Source organism: Dendrobium catenatum, unplaced genomic scaffold (assembly GCF_001605985.2).
Source record: "Dendrobium catenatum unplaced genomic scaffold, ASM160598v2 fragScaff_scaffold_627, whole genome shotgun sequence".
Taxonomy (NCBI): Eukaryota; Viridiplantae; Streptophyta; class Magnoliopsida; order Asparagales; family Orchidaceae; genus Dendrobium; species Dendrobium catenatum.
This window is the reverse complement of record NW_021319089.1, coordinates 785243-802354: the sequence shown is the minus strand read 5'-3', so window position 1 is coordinate 802354 and position 17112 is coordinate 785243. Positions and strand designations below refer to the sequence as shown.

Sequence of the window (17112 nt, the reverse complement as noted above, 5' to 3'; positions counted from 1 at the left end):
TTGTTTGGCGGTGAATCATTCTAAGTCAAGGAATTCTTTTTCCTCCAAATCTGCTTTTAATTGGCCAAATTCGCCTTCTAGAACTTCGATCTTCTTTTCGTTCATCTTTCTTTCTACGAGTCACAAGAAATCTTCCTCCGAATGCCAAAAAACCCGCTGAAATTTCAGGATTTCAGCCGCCGATGGTCCCAAAAATGACGTCCTGATACCAATTTGATAGGAAGTGCTTGTATTCACAAGCAACCTAACCAAAATCGGCGAACCAACAGCAGCCAAATGGCTGCCCACAGCAGGAAAACAGCAGAAATCTGCTGTTTACAGCAGAAAAACAGCACTTGTCCGGGGAAAATCTGAGAGAAAACTCAAAGGAAAGCTTGTATTTCACTAGTAGATGAATAAAAACAGCAAGATACAATTGATCCTCAATTCGAGAGGAGGATCGATCTCTCCCAAATCTCTGGCAACGCCAAGAGCCCAAAGAAAACCTAAATCTAAGAGATCTCAAATTTCAGCCAAATTCAAGATACTCAAACCCTAGGAAAAACAACTATTTAATGCATACAAATCAAAAGGAAATCCCTAAACAGTCCCTACATTCAAATTCCCCTCTTAATCTCCCCAAAAAACCTTCCTATTAGGCTCCCGCAATGCTAACGGCTCGCGCGGCCTCCGCCCAGGCGAGAAATTTCGCGTGTTTAGCGTCTGGGCCGGTCCCGCGTGGACCGGCTGGACCGGTCTAACAACATCATTCCTAGATCTTCTTGAGCAGAGGAATATATTTGATTTAATATACTCTTATGTATGTCTGGAATGCATTAGATAAGGATTCTTCAAATGGGAAACCAATTAGATGCTTTTCATCATGAAATTTTGTGGAGATATTTTTCTATGGAACAAGTATTATGTAAGTGAATCATATGTAGCACTTAGACCCAATGGAAATAGCTAGAAACCAGTCAATAGTGGAATCGTGTAACTAGAACCATTTTTATGCTCCAAACATACCTCAAAAATATGTTTCTATGATTTCGTTAGTCTTTTGAATATTGAAATTCTTGTGTTTCCTCTTGTTTATACTTTTGCTATTGGTCTGCTCATGCTTTTTATTTTCGTATATAATATATGAATGTGTTCTCCATAATTTGTTGGTCATGCTAAACTTTTTGTTAACCCATTGTAGGTCCCTCCTGGTGAATATCAGCTATCTGCATTGGCAGTAAATTCTGATAATTCCTCAAGCCCTCTATTTTCTCCAGCATATATTGATATCAAGGTCAACACTCCATTGCTTGATGTTGAGTTTTTTGAGGTAAAGAGCTTAATTTAAAATTTTCTCACAACTTTTAACTGCAGCTTTTATGGTATTGTAATTTTTTTCATAAAATAAATTTTTTTATTAATTTTCTGGATTCTCTTAGACTTTCTTTTTTACAAAAAACATTGTTGAGGTCAATGTTTCTGAATGCCAAGTGCTAAAAAATTCAGGCTCAGGTTAACATTTATGGAACTGTACTTTGCAAGGAGAAATGCAGCAAATCTGTTTCTTTGTCACTTGTGAGATTAGTTGGTGAAACCGAGCAGGAAAGGAAGGTGATTTCCTTGAGCAACGAGGGCGGTGACTTCATTTTTCGAAACATCTTTCCTGGGAAATATCGCATCATGGTACATGCATGCCTTTAATATCAATTCAATTTCAGATTTGATGAACATTGTTTTATCTTTATCTTCAATTTCAAAACATTCCCATTGGGAAGAAAATGAATTCACATTTTGGAATTGATTTATTCTAATTTATTTTCAGGGGATCTACAAAAAAAATTACATGTAGCTTGTTTTTTTGGTGAGATTGGATAGCTATATTTAAGTTTTAATAACGAGGACAATAATTTGTCTTGTTTAAAAATAAGAATAGTTATAAAAGGCAAAAGTCTAAAAGCGTTGACACAAAAGCCTTATTTAATTTAATGCTGAGAGGACCAATTATTTTTTTAATATCCTATTCAGCGAATGCTTTGCCTATTTTTATGTGAATTTGAGAAAAGTTCAATGAAAGAAGGAGGAGAGTTTATTCAACTTTGAGGATATTTTATAATTATTAAAACAAATCTTACTATTCTAGTACTTTGTTATAATATTTTTAGTGCATTTTTTTGCTAATAATCCCCTCAAATTGGAGCATTAATAGGTTTTAGTATGTTAGAAAGATTGGAAAAAAGAAGAGGTTCTAGTGCTTCGGCAAATTGTTAATGAATTGTTCTTAATTATAAATGTGTGTAGTTATGCTTTTCTATAGCATGGTTGTATCTCTGATGAAGCGACAATCAACTTTAATATTTTTTTTGGTTCTTTTATTAAAGCTAAGATTACTTAGAATTCAAGTTGGATGGTTGAAGTGGAGGAATACTTCGGGCTTATTGTGTGATAGTTAAGTCCCATTCAAACTTAAGAGAAAATTCTATAAGATGATGGTGAGACCTGCAATGTTATGGTGTACAATGTTAGCCATTAAAAGAGAAGCATAATAAGTGTTGTAGAGAGATGAGGATGCTTAGGTGGATGAGTAGCTTTACTCTTAGAGACAGGTACGAATGAGCATATACGTGAAAAGGTTGAAGTAGTTGGAGTAGCTCCAGTGGAAGATAATATTATAGGGTCGCCTTAGATGGTTTGATCACACAAAACGGCGGCCTTCTGATGACCCGATTAGGAAAGTAAATGTATTAGCTTTGGCTTATGTTAAGAAAGTAGTGCTAGACTGTTAGACCAGTCCAGCCGGTCCATATGGGACCGGCTTGTGGGCAACAAAGGCGGAAAAGTTCCGGCTCCTACATATGCCGATCAAACTGCATAGTCCAAAAGAGCAGATTAGGAAGATTTTAAGAGAAGTTTAGGATGGAAATTTGAATGTAGGGACTATTTAGAGATTTCCTTTTGGATTGTATGCATTAAATTGTTTGTTTTCCTAAGGCTAAGGGCATCTTGAATTTGGTTGAAATTTGAGATCTCTCTTAGGTTTTGGGCTCTAGCGGCATCTAGAAAATTTGGAGAGATAGATCCTTCTCTCGAATAGAGGATGAATTGTATCTTGGTATTTTATGTTTCCATTTCATTAAATAATACAAATTATCTATTGCTTTTCCTAGTTTTGTGTGAATTTTTGTGAGGAATTCTCGCTGTTTTCCAAAGATTGATAGGAATTACTTGAGATCTACAATTGCTTCCTATCAAATTGGTATCATAGTGATTCTTGGACTATTTTTGGAGAATTCTTGCAACAGTTTTTTTATTTCACGCCGTGATTTTGTCTATTTTTTGTGGAAATTTGGATTTTCGAGCCTAACAATAATCCGGGGACTTATGTCCAGAGAAAAAAGTAGAAGTATCAGAAGAGGAGATCGGACAAATGAAATTTGAAATTTCAGATCTTGAAACTCATGTTTCAGATTAAAAAAAAGATATTTTAGTCATCCATGATAAGATTAATTCAAATTTTTTCGGAGGTGTTGAAGAAAGTGCTCAAGGGCCAAACCAAAATATCGTTTTTGGAGGTGAGGGAAGGCATCAACATTCAGGGAAGTTGGAAAAACTCTAAGCCAATCAGATGAAGGGAAGATCAAGAGAAAGAGATTTTAGTGGGAACATAAAAAATGCCTCCCCTAGAGCCCATATTCTTAAGGAGGAGTCAGGAAGAGGGTATGGGAAGAGGGGGTAGGAAGTAGGGCAAGAACAAAGTGGTGCTGATTTGTAGGGAGAAGGGCAAGATTTGAAAGGGAAATGAGTAATTATGATCAAAGGGGGTCTGAGTTTGAACAGGAAGGGGTTGTTATGATCCAAAGGGTGCTGAATTTGAAAGGTGAAGGTGGGAATTTGATGAAAGGCTGGAGTATGAATATAGAAAGGATGATTGAGACACTTGGGGGGAACCACCCCTTGGGAAAGGGAAAATTATGAATGGAACAAAGGGAATGGAGGTGATGAGGGTGAAGAAGTTGAAAATGCCTATTTTTTAGGGAGAGAATTCCCATGGGTGGATCTACAAGGTGGAAAGGTACTATACCGTCAACAGGTTGACGGAGGGGGAGAGACTGGTGGCATCTGGGATGTGCTTGGAAGGGAAGGCTTTAATATGACACCAGTGGAGGGATACGAGGTGACCGATTCAGATTTGGAGGGAGTTTAAGGACTGCTTGTTGGAAACTTTTCAAACCAGCAGGGGAGGGGACTTCTATGTGAAGTTCTTCACTTTGATGCAGGAGGGGATAATGGTGGAGTACTATGAGCAATTTGAGTACCTCGTTAATTGACTGGATCGGTTTCCAGAGACTATACTGGAGGGGAAATTTATGAAGGGATTGAAACCAGAGATCTGCGCAGTAAGAGTGATGAGGCCTCGCGACTTGGGAGAGGCTATGGAGCTAGCTCAGTTGGTGAAGAATCATAGGCACTTGGAGAGAGGAATGGGAGGCAGCAGCTTAAGAGGCTCGTACATGATGACCATCACTTTATTGGCATCCAAGGAGTCAACAACGGATATTCTTTAGGGGACTTCGAAGGAAAAGGCTGCAGGAGGAAGACCTGAGGACAACTTTAAGAAGCTCACAGAAACGGATTTACAAGAGAAGAGAATGAAAGGGCTTTGTTTCAGATGTGACGAGAGATATACGTCAGGGCACGACTGTAAGGATTGCACTCTTCAGGTTCTTACCGTTTGTGATGACGAGGGAAGGGAGGAGGGTGTCGTCTTTCCACCTTGTGGATAAGATGGGTCTTTAGAAAGGGAGTATTGTTAAACCAGTCCAGCCGGTCCCTATGGAAACGGCTTGCATGCAACATAAGTGGGAAAAGTCTGCCTTCTACATATGCCAATCAAACTGTATAGTCCAAAAGAGCAGATTGGGAAGCTTTTAAGAGAAGTTTAGGAGGGAAATTTGCATCAAAGGACTGTTTAGAGATTTACTTGTGGATTGTATGCATTAAATGGTTTGTTTTCCTAGGGCTAGGGCATCTTGAATTTGGCTGAAATTTGAGATCTCTCTTAGGTTTTGGGCTCTAGCGGCGTCTAAGAATTTGGAGAGATAGATCCTCCTCTTGAATAGAGAATGAATTGTATCTTGGTATTTTATGTTTCCGTTTCATCAAATAATACAAATTATCTATGGTTTTTCCTAGTTTATGTGAATTTTTGTGCAGAATTCTCGTTGTTTTCCAAGATTGATAGGAATTACTTGAGATCTACAAATGCTTCCTATCATAGACCTAAAAAGACTTGGTTAGAAAATATTAGAAATGATCTTTCTTTGTTAGATTTAAGTGAGAATTTGACTCTTAATTGGACACAAAGGAGAAAAATGATTCATGTAGCCGATCCTACGTAGTGGGATAGAGGCTTGATGTTGTTGTTGTTATTGTATGAAAGATAAGATTACTTGCAATGTAGTTAACTAAGCGATTATTATGGTTAAGATTTGTATATTCTGTATTAGGAAAGTTAAATTCTTTTAGAATGGTTATCCACATTATTTTGCAAGAAGAATTGGCCATTGCTCTATATTTTGCTTGGTGCTAGATCTAGCTATAATAGTCTGATTCTTATCCTTGTTTTCCTCCCACAAAGACTCATAAACCTGAAATTGGCTTTCAAACTTCAATCGTTTCATCATTGTTGGCATCTGGAAAGCTTCAATCCTTAGTTGATTATATTTTTGATAGACTAGACCTTTCCATGGTGATCTTTTCATATATCTTAAAATTGTTAGAACAATGCCCCAATGTTTCTTCTTTGGGTTTTCTATATGCCGACTAAGAACCCAAACAACAAAAGATATATAGGTTATGTGACAATCAAATAGATTTGTTTTTCAATCAATCAAATGATAGCAAGAAGTATCTTCAAAGATTTTATCGCTCAGATGATTGCATTGATTTCATCATTTCATGGGAGAATCAATAGGCTTGCATGCAAGAAGGCTGATCTCTTCAAGAAGATTTATAGCATTTTTCCTTTAAGATAGAGAAACATTTTCCTTGATGTATATAAACTTGATGGCTAGAAAATATTTTGGGATCTTTGTAACAATTAGGGAACATGCCTTTTAAAGATAATGTTGTATTTCCATAATACCAGGAATTCTCTCTTATTGAGTAGAATGTCATTAACATACACAAAAGTATCACTACGCCAAAAGAAGAGTATCAAACCAATATAAATTAATCAGGAGTACTACCGCATAGTCTAATGTCAGCAAGAACTTATCTTGCATGATTTGTCGAACTAAGCACTTTTTTTGTTCAATTTGTATATAATTTTCTGAAGCATTCACATATTTGTTATTCCTTAAGCAACATGCACTAGAAGTGCTCCATAAAAACAACTATTGGGAAGATCCCCATAGTGAAAGCATTTTTTACATCTTGGAGCATAGACAAGCCTTGATTAACTATGATTGTGAAAATAATAAACTTTATTTGGTGATTTGGATAATTGGTCTTAAAGAATCAACACCATAGATCTGAGTAAAGCAATTTGCCACGAAGCGAGCCTTGTATGAATCAATTGAGCTATTTGGATGGAATTTAACTGTTAAGGCCCACTAGCATTAAATGGGATTAGCCCTAGTAGAGGGGCATATTTAAGGTATGATGATCATGTACTTCTCTCATTTGTTGTCCATAACATGCTTCAATTTAGGGTCAAGTAGAGCATCTTAGTTTAAGGGTGAGGGCCCACTCACATTTGTATAACTGCTATCTCTCTCAACCCAACCTAAGCATCTATTCAGGAATACATGAATTAATTTATATTTCTTAATATAATTACTAATAATTACATATTAATAATCTAATTATTAAAAATCACAATTCCACTAAAATAAATTATATTTACCTTCTCTGAAACTTTGGATATTACATAAGGCCCCTTGAAATGCTATGGGAATGGAAACAATGGACACAAACAAATTAAACCAACAAAAGAAAGGAGAGTTTAGCAAGGGACATAACAGAGTGTAGTGGATGATTATGATGCTTTTGTTTACCTTTTTTTTTTCTCAACGAAATGCCTTATTTCGTAATGCCTTTGTTTACCTTTGGTAACAACAATTGCAAAATTTAGGTTTAATGGCTTATTGGTGACTAGTGCTCAGTTGTAGTAGACGAGATGGATGGATGTGCTACAGTAAAAGACGAATGTCCTATGAATATAAACTTGTGAGGGAGGAGAGGAAGTCATTGGGGTTATGGGAGGTAGAGGAATGTATAAAAAGTATTCAGTAGATGAAGTGGGAGCAAAATTAGGAGAAGTCTCATGAAATGTAACTTTGATAGAGATTGCTTTCTTGTAGAATGATCAGAACATGTATAAACTTTTTGATGGAAAGAATAAACCATAATAATATATGAGGAGAGTTTGGGGCAAAGAGAATGACAGCACACTCACAATTAAATATGTGAGAGGCCGTTTGAATTAGAGTGGAGTAGCAATGTCCATAGTAATAGTGGGCATGATTAATTTGCTAATGACAAGTAAGAATAATATCCTCCCAAATTGGCGACGAACGTGCCTGTTAAACATTAATGTGTGTGTAATATCATGAAGATGTTGATGCTTTTTACTACTCCTTTTGCTGAGTTACAGAGACACGACTGGTGTATAATACCATTCAAAGCATGGAGAAAAATGGAAGGAAGCTTGCAATTTTATTATTAATTTGAAAATCTTTAATTCAAAGAGAATATTGTGCATGTAGTTATTGATATATTAGTTAATATAGCCAAGACTTGAATAGAAAAACCCAATTAATTGGCGTGGTCTTCAAAAAAGAGAGGGAATGCCAAAAACTCTAAATGGGTAGACACTCAACTTGGTCCTTAGGTGTTGGAGTAAACCAAGTTAAACATTGCCTTACTAAAAGAGTGGAAAACAAGGTGAAGGAATTATGATGTTTATCAAATTCATAGGTATCACCCCCAAATTATTTAAGTATGATGGTGCATGAGTTGAGCATCAAAGAAGATGAGTAGGGCGACCTAAACAATAGTGCCATTGGTTAGGGGAAATTGATAAGGTAGTGGTAGATGCATCATGAATATAATATATATAGACAGGTTCAGCACCTTCACTGGCATTTTCTTTATGTTGAGATTTTTGAAAATATAATAATAATGAAAAAAAAAATAAACAATTTGTGAGCTATAAGGTTTGTTTAGGGTAGGGAAACTTTTTCTTAGAGCTTTGCTTTCTAGACAAGCGTTGGAGTTCTATTTGAATACAACTATCTTACTATTTTTTATCATTTTTTTAGGGTGATGATGAGGTTTGTGACAAAAATATATTCTAGAATGTGTTTGCTATAAGAAAGTCGTAATCCAACTTTTTCACTAGGAAAAAATATATATAATATTAATGACAACTTAAAAAAAAATTTACTTACTCTACAATAGTTATATGACTACTACAAACATCTGCATCCTTTAATGCTGAAATGTTTAATTAATTAGGGTTTAGTTAAGCTAGTTTCTAATTTGATAATTAGCACCTAAATAACTAATTTGATAATTAATAATATTTAAGCTATTTTCTAATTATATTAATTAACCATAAACTTATTAAATGTAATTAAAATTAAAGTTGATAAGCAAATCATGATTAACTTGCAAATTAAATTCAAAGCACATTAAATTTAATTTCTAAATGAACCAACCACTTTAAATCATGGATTATGTTTCCAAACAATTTCTCATTATTTAACATATGTCATACCAAATAGTTTTATGGATTTAACACCCAAATCTACTAAATATGGATTTACAAGATTTACTAAATCTGGATTTACAGGATTTACTAAATCCAACTAAAGTTAAATCCAATCCGATACCAAATAGCCCGTTAATTTGACACTATACAAACAAAAGATTAATAGGAATGGATTGATCTTGTTTTAGAGATCAAAGGAGTCATTTGTAACAATAATAGAGGTGAGAGAGAGAGAGAGATAGGTCATGTTAAGAGATTAAAATGATTGTTGGTTATCAATCATATGATAAGAGGTGCTAGAATCTAAAACTTGTGATGTAATAAACTAAGCAATTGAAGTTCAGCTAGAAAAATAATTAGCATAAGAAGAGAAGATGGATGTTGGAGAAAGTTGTTGAAAATGATTAGAATCCTCTTTAGATATAACCCAAACCACCTCCAGCCGAACCAACCAGAAAAAGGGAGACAAAAGGCCAAAAGCCATTGCCTGCAGCAGCACCCGAAAGGTCACGCGGGAAACAGGAACAGTCAACAACAGGAACAGGAACATCCATGTCACGACCCGGCCCGGTGAGCTCGCATGGGCGAGGCGGGAACAAAGGTCGGACGGTAGGTTAAATTATCTAATCTCTAAATCTATCTCCATAATAATTTAAAAGAGCCTCTAAACATCAAATTTTGAAAACACATAAATGTAAAACTTAATAAATTCATAATTACCTTTCTTCCGGAGCTCCTCTCCTACGATAAACATTGCCGCCCCTTCTATTCATTTGATTAATTTAAGCTTACTTGAAAATGTTAACAACTAACAGTAAGCTAAAGCTCAGTAAGTAGTACATAATTCTAAACTACAGTAAACAAGGCAACTGTGTAATATGCTGGATGTCAATTTCATATGAACATAACATAAAATGATTTCATACTAACATAACATTAAACATATCATAACATGAAACCATATTTTTCATTTTCTTTTTCATATTCATATCAATATACTTAGCTTTCTCATTTCGTATACATTACAACTGTCACAGGAGTCACCGTCTAGTACCATAAAGGTACTCCTTTACCATTTTTCTTTTCCATATCCTTTACCATTTTAACGTGCACGAGTACAGCATCCCCAGCTAGTACCATAAGGGGGTGAACTCCATCTAATCAGCATGCACATTCAATCATTCAATATAACATTCACATCATATCATATCTTTTGATTTCATAAATTTCATAATCTCTATCATATAATGTCATAAAATATAAAATGTAATTTGCATGATAATTCATTTGACAAGAGTAAAGAATAATGATTTGCATATAATTTGAGAGAAACAAAAATATTACTGAAATAAAGAACCATGTATACTTACAGAAGTTTGGAAATTGATTTATCTTGCTAGACCTTCTTCCTTCTATGTCACCACGATTAATCACTTATAAGTATAAATTTCATTTGAAAATCTACAAAGTAATTTAAAACAAAATCTTCTTTTTCTAAATTATTCTAGATTATCTCTTTCCTTCACTCTCTCTTTCTCTCTCTTTTTCTTAATTACAAACATATGAATTTAATTTGCTTAATCATTTATCAAAATTCCCCTTACCTTACATTAACCTTAATTCCTAATCATTAATATAAAGAAACCATTAACATAAATAAACATTAAATCTTAATTCCTTCTTATCTAATGACATGAATATCATTATCATAAATCAATGTTATTAACATAAACGAATGTCATTAACATAAATCTTTAATCTATTATTAACCTAAACTTTAATTAACATTAAGTTAATTATTTTCGGATTTATTAATATTAAAAATTAGGGAAATATCATTTTGTGCGAAAAATTCAATTTATACCCTTAGAAACCCTCTTAGAACCCTTAAGAAACCATATTTACAAAGATACTTCCAAAAATTCCAATTAAAGAGAAAAATCCTAATTTTTTTTTAAATCTCCAAAAATTTCATTTTCATCGTTAAAAAGTTCTCCTAATCCTTCACTATTCATTCCTAAAAGAAATTTGGAAGAAAAATGAGAATTTGGAAAACCCTAAAATTTTCTTTTCCAAAATACTTGAGATTGAGAGGGATTCATTCCAAAATAATCATACCTGAGTAATCCTCTCATCGTCCCCTTCAATTTGAACTAAATTTCTCCCCGGAAGATCGCCGCCGAAACGCCCTTGCGGAAGCCACCGTCCGCCCGACCGTCCGCTCGTTCACGCGTGAAATGAGAAGGGAGGGCTCGGTTTTGCTATATTAGGGAGAAAGGGTTTTGCAAATGTCCATTATACCCTTACTTAAATAATTCCGGCAATTAAATTGATTAGGGGCAAAACCGGTATTATGAAGATTCCGAAAATTTTAATTCCAAAAATAAGCAAAATTGGGTATGGGTTATATATATCAAAACGATCAGAATTTTGCGTAGGATTTTCTAAAATTATTTCTATTAAATTTCGTTAGCATTAAAATTTTTGCTTAAATCTCGCCGCGGCGCTTTGAAAAACGTGCGAGGTCTAAAACGGCATTTTCGGGTTTTACAAGCCAGCCACGGGAACAGGAGCCAGGCAAGACCGAAGGCCAAACAGAGAGGGGAAGAACCATGACCACTCCAATTATGAGCTAAAAAGGTAGCTGAACTACATAGCAACATAATGAGCTGATTTTAGAAGAAAAACATAGCAGCTCACCAAAAGGGCAGCTAAACCCGAGACAACCAAGCCCAAACCAAGGGAACCAAATCAGCCCAAGAGCCAAGGCACCAAAGAAGCTAGCACACACAAGGCAAAACATGTCCAAAGCACAACCTACTCATGATCATATGTTGCCTTCCATCATAGGGTAGAAAATAAAAAAACAAAAATAAACATAGCATTCAAATTAGAATAGTTCAATAAAACTCAAAAAAAAAAAAAAAAATTTGCATGCATCAACCTGTGACGATGACTCCATTGTGACCAGCTTGTCTATGAGAGCTACATGACCATCCATTGTTTTGGCGGCTAGATCAATATGATTAGTTTCAAAAGGAGGGTTAGATAACTTGGTGAAATAAAGGTTATGAGAGAGTAATGACGATGCTTTAAACAATAAAGTCTACCATTAGCCGAGCCTGAATAGATTTTAGGGAGATACGATGGTTGGAGAGGAACTTGATAATTATAAATTTCATGTTCTATTTGTTCTAAATTGCATGTTTAGCATAAAAGGGATGTTCCTGAAGAAGTTCTACCCAATTTTCTTTTAGGTAGTTGTACTTTGGATTGATTTCTTGCTTGATTTTGCATATAAAAGTTTAAATAAGAGAGTTTATACACAAGGGATATTATCATATTGAACATATATGGACCGGAGAAGATTCCATATTGCTCTGAAAGTTTCATGGAACATGATGGTGGAGAAGATATTTGATTCACAGTTGTTGAGCATGCATGTTAGAATAGCATAGTTAGAGGCCTGCCATTTGATGTATTTAGTTGTATCTGTTAGGTTAGGCTTAAAATTAAGATGTTGGAATTTTCATGTGTTTCTATGAGAAAATGAAAACTTTTAAGTCTATGAAAGATGATTGGTACCATTTACTTTATTGGAAATATCAATAGTAGAAAAGCATTTTGTTTTCGAGAGAGTAGTTGAGTTAGTTTGTTGGAACCCATGGTTTAATTCATAGGCTGTAGATATTCTATTGTTGTTAGCACCCTAGATGTTTTTACCATGGATTTTTGCAACCAAGGCATTAATTTTTGTGTTTATTGCCACATAAGCATTAATGTAGGGATTCATGCAACCTATCCTTTTTTTAATACGTTTTTTTACCAAGGCATTAGTTCCAACTTTTGGCCAACTATTTCACCTGCTTCAACCTTACCCCTTTGGATGGAGATTTCTCATAGAATTTTGGCCATGATCAGACTTAGGAGAATATGAATTCATCAAACAACTCATTCATAAAAGCTTGCCGTCCATCTTATAATTACTTAAACTTCTAGGTGATCTTGATGACAATGTAGTGTGGTACCTTGCTAGTGGACAAGGAAGAAGGGTGAATTAATTCATTAAGTTCAATTAGTAATGATACATAAAAAATTTGAAAACTTTGGGTTCACTTCTGTTTGACTAAAAAAAAAATAGAAAAGAAGATCGAAGCAACCGACATACCTCGTAGTCGGCCCCACACCACGAAGCGAAGCAACTGTTCGCTAAATAACCGCCCGCTCATCTTTTAAAAGCAACGGACAAAGAGCAATGGAGCAGATTCATGCCCCAATTGTCCGACTTCGTTGCTTCGCTCTAGAGGGAGAGATTGCACGGATTGCTCCTTTGGTTCCTTCGTTGTTGTCCGACTTTGCTTCACAGGAGACAGAGATTGCACGGTCACTCCTTCGGCTCCCTCCTCGATGTTCGACTTTGGCTCCCCGTCGCCGTTCAACTTCGCTTCTTCGGCTTCGTTGCTGTTCGTCTTCGTTGATTCGCAGGAGGTGTAGAGATTGCACTGTCGCTTCTTAGGCTCCCTCGTTGCTGTTCTTTTTCGGTACTTCGTAGGAGGTGCTGAGATTGCACCGTCGCTTCTTCAGTTCCTTCCCTGTTGTTCGACTTTAGTTCACAGGAGGCACAAGGATTGTACGAGTCACTTCTTTGTGCATACCCTAGCCAACCCGATTGGGCTCCCTCTCTCCCTTTATTATATTGTATATTATATATAATATAATATGATAATATAATGTTATATATTATATTATCATGGTAAAATAATATAATATTATATATATATTATAAAAAAAGAAAGTACAAAGAAAGGAAAAAAAAGAGAAGAAAGAATAGAAGATGGAATTTCAAACAAGTGTCGAAGACCCGTGCCATCGATCTTACATCTGGGCGGATGGTTTTAAAATTCGAAGACCTGCACCGTTGATTTTTAATTCGGGCAGATAGTTTTAAATCTGAAGACCCTGGGCCGTCGTATCTTAGATCCAGTCGGGATGGTTTTAATTTGAAGACCCTGCACCGTTGACCTTAGGTCCGGGTAGGAAGAAATTTTGACAGATGCCTTCCCGATTTCTCCCTCGGTGGGGACGAGACGTCGGGAGGCTGTCGAAATTTTGAGAAAATTATAGTATTTTTTTGGAATAATTATTGAGCAATTAAATTTAAATATTTGATTAATCAATTGAAAAAATTAATTAATCAAGGTTAATTTAAATTAATTGATTGATTAAAGAAAAATTCAAGTTTTAAAACGCAATGACATTAAATACAATAATTTTTAAATTTTTGAGAGTTTTAAAATCTGAGAGCTATTATTTAAAAAGAAAATTAAAGATTTTTGGTAAATTAAGTTAATTAATCAAAATTGAATTATTTGTTAAATAAAAAAATGCAATAAATCAAAATGGGGGGAGAATAATTTTTTCACTATTTGACATATACAGACCCAACCCTGTACAAACAACTCTCAAAATAATTATATGCTTTCAAAACTCTCCAAACCCCTCCCAAACAAACAACTCTCAAGTCTCTAACAACAGTTCAAATCCAAAATCTCAAGCTTTCCAACAACTCAACTCTCAACTTTGAAACACTCAGCAAGATCTCCACAACAAGGCTCCAACTCTCCTGTCTGAGATCCCTACAAACAAAGAGTGAAGTTCATTAAACATTGAAATAATTTAATATTTAAATAAATGCTAAAATAAAAAAGGCTACTGGTAAAATTCTACTAGTATACATGTATTGAAAAGAAGTTAGCAAATATAAGAAGAAATGTACTGTAGTAAAAATACTAATGTAGCAAAACACTAAGTGTCAAACAACGGGTGTCAACTCAACAAACATACAATTAAATTCTAAACTTCTGGGCAGCCTTGTTTATAAGAACTTGGTTGTAAGGCCCACTAACCGGCAACTTTTAAAGGAAAGAAGTAAGTCCGACCTTAGGGGAAAGTTTTAGGTGAAATTGATCTAACCCTTCACTCTCAATTAAAACCTTGGCAACTTCTGATAGAAGCTGTTAGTCCGACCTCTGAGGAAAATATTTAGGTAATAACACAACCCTAGACCCCTCACCCAGGCATCCTAGCCAATTGATTGACGATACTGAAACTTGTCACACATAAAAATAACTTTAAATTCTAACTATATTGATATACGCATTATTTATATAACAACCACTAAAAAAAATACCATCAATTTCCTTTTTTATTTTCTTGTCTTCTTTTACTGCCATTGGGAACCAAAAATTTTTAAAAATTATTCGTAATGTTTAGGTCAAGCACGTTTCTACAACCACAACTGATGAGGATAGTTGGTGCTGGGAGCGGAACAATATTGACTTGGATGTTGGCACACAGGATGTTAAAGGAGTTGTTTTTGTTCAGAAAGGTTACTGGGTTAGTATAGTTTCTACTCATGATACAGAAACACAGATCGAACAACATGATTCATCCCGCATGGATTTGATGATTAAGGTAGCCTTTCTGTTGATCCTCAGTAGTTATTAAAAAAGAAGTCGAGAATAAAGGCCTAGTTCTGACTTCAATTATGCGGAATATTTTTCCAGACTTCGACTAAAGGTTTTTGAATTCTTTTTGCAGAAAGGTTATCAAAAAATTTGTGTGCAAAGTCCTGCGGAGCATGAGCTTCACTTTCTTAATACCTGTGTTTTCTTTGGGGCTCCATCTCTGAAATTTAATGCAATGAACTTGAAGGTACATTTAGTTTCCTTTAATTTTGTTTTCTTTTAGCTGATAAAGTAGACATGATTTGTCATTGAATCTTGCTTCCTCATCTGTTCTGTTTTTGATGTGACAGCCTATTTATGTTACTGGAAATAAATACCATCTTAAAGGAGAAATTCACATCGACTCAAACTTACTGCAAGTTATTGAAGATCCATCGGAACACATTTTTGTTGACATTTTTAATAAAGATGATGCTCTTCTTGATACTGTTCATGCTAGGCCTGTTTTGGCTGAGGGAAACATTAGAGGCACGCTTGTTTCTGAGTACTCGAGCTGGTCAAATCTTGGCCAAGAAATTGTCTTTGTTCCTCGATACTCAAGGTGAACTTCAAGCCTTTTATGTAATTTTGAAATTGTCTTTTTCTCCCTGACCAGGTCAACTGCTCCTTTTTCACAGTTGGGATTTTGCAATAACGTAAGCTAGACTTGAGAGATTATCTTAATAAAGCTTTTTACTATGTTCATGTTGGTTTTCTTTTGTGTTTCTAATTTTAGCATAAATAATGAGGGAATGCCTTTTGCTAAAACATAATTCTAGGCAAAATAATTGAAAATTTAAATAAAACAAACACACAAGCTTTTTAATTCTAGTCATTAACTGATTTCCGGAGGACCAGATTATTGCTTTTCCTTTGCATTCAAACTTCACAAAATTCTGAATTTTTCTGAGTAACATAGTATTGTATATTAAAATTTTATTCCTTTTAAACCTTGATATTCTATATATAAAAATTAGATATGGAGTATCGACTGAGTTGTGAAGGATCTGTAGATGTCAATCAATTTAATTGGCACAAGTTTTATAGGACGACTTCTGTTGATGGTGTTTTTCTTTGTTTGCATTGGCTTTTTGTTGTGTAAAATATTCATTTGACTTGCACTTTTATTGGCTAATAATTTGACGGTGTTTCAAATGTTACTAATGTTGTAGCAGATTTTTATATTAGTCAACGTTATTAAAAAAAAATGTCCCACTATAGTATGCAGCCTTACCTCTACTTTGCATAGATGTTATTTCCATGACTTAATTGCGACCTCCAGGATATAATGGAGTGACGTAGCCACTGCTCCAATCCTCCTATCAAGTTATCGTTAGTTTTAATTTTAAGTAATTTTTTATATTCTTATTGTAAAAAATGAATAAGAAATTGGGGAATCAAACTAGTAAGATCAATAGTAATAACGGTATTGAACTTCTGTCAACTTCTTCATGCGATGTGAGATCAAAATGACGATATAAATTGGCAGTCGAAAGAGAAGGAATAATGGTTGCAGCAGAGATCACTGTAAGTGATTTCTGAAAAATTTAAACTTTATTTATATTTAAATCTTAGAGATTTCTTTATAAATTAGATAGAGTTTAGCATTGGTTTGGAATTTGGATTGACAAGTCTACCTCAATTTGACCCAAGTACTTGAATAGGGATGCAATTGAACCAAGCGTTCGACGAGCTACTCGTTGCTCGGTTCGATTAAATCTCGTTTGTGATTATTTAATTAAATAAACAAACAATCTTGAACAATATTTTAGGTACTCGATCCTTAAATAAACAAGCTTGAACATGAATGTATTCGGCTCATTTATAGTCACGAACAACATCATTTGAAGCTCA

At 34.7% G+C, this 17112-nt stretch overlaps 1 protein-coding gene across 1 annotated transcript in view; it reads left to right on the top strand.

The window, feature by feature from the left end:
• Positions 1–17112, top strand: part of LOC110112669 (nodal modulator 1) — a gene marked incomplete in the record, with an annotated part of 84119 nt that overhangs the window by 40566 nt on the left and 26441 nt on the right. The window contains 5 exon segments of the mRNA XM_020844969.2: positions 1181–1309; positions 1486–1662; positions 15026–15226; positions 15353–15466; positions 15570–15820. Coding sequence (XP_020700628.1) covers positions 1181–1309; positions 1486–1662; positions 15026–15226; positions 15353–15466; positions 15570–15820 — 872 coding nt within the window.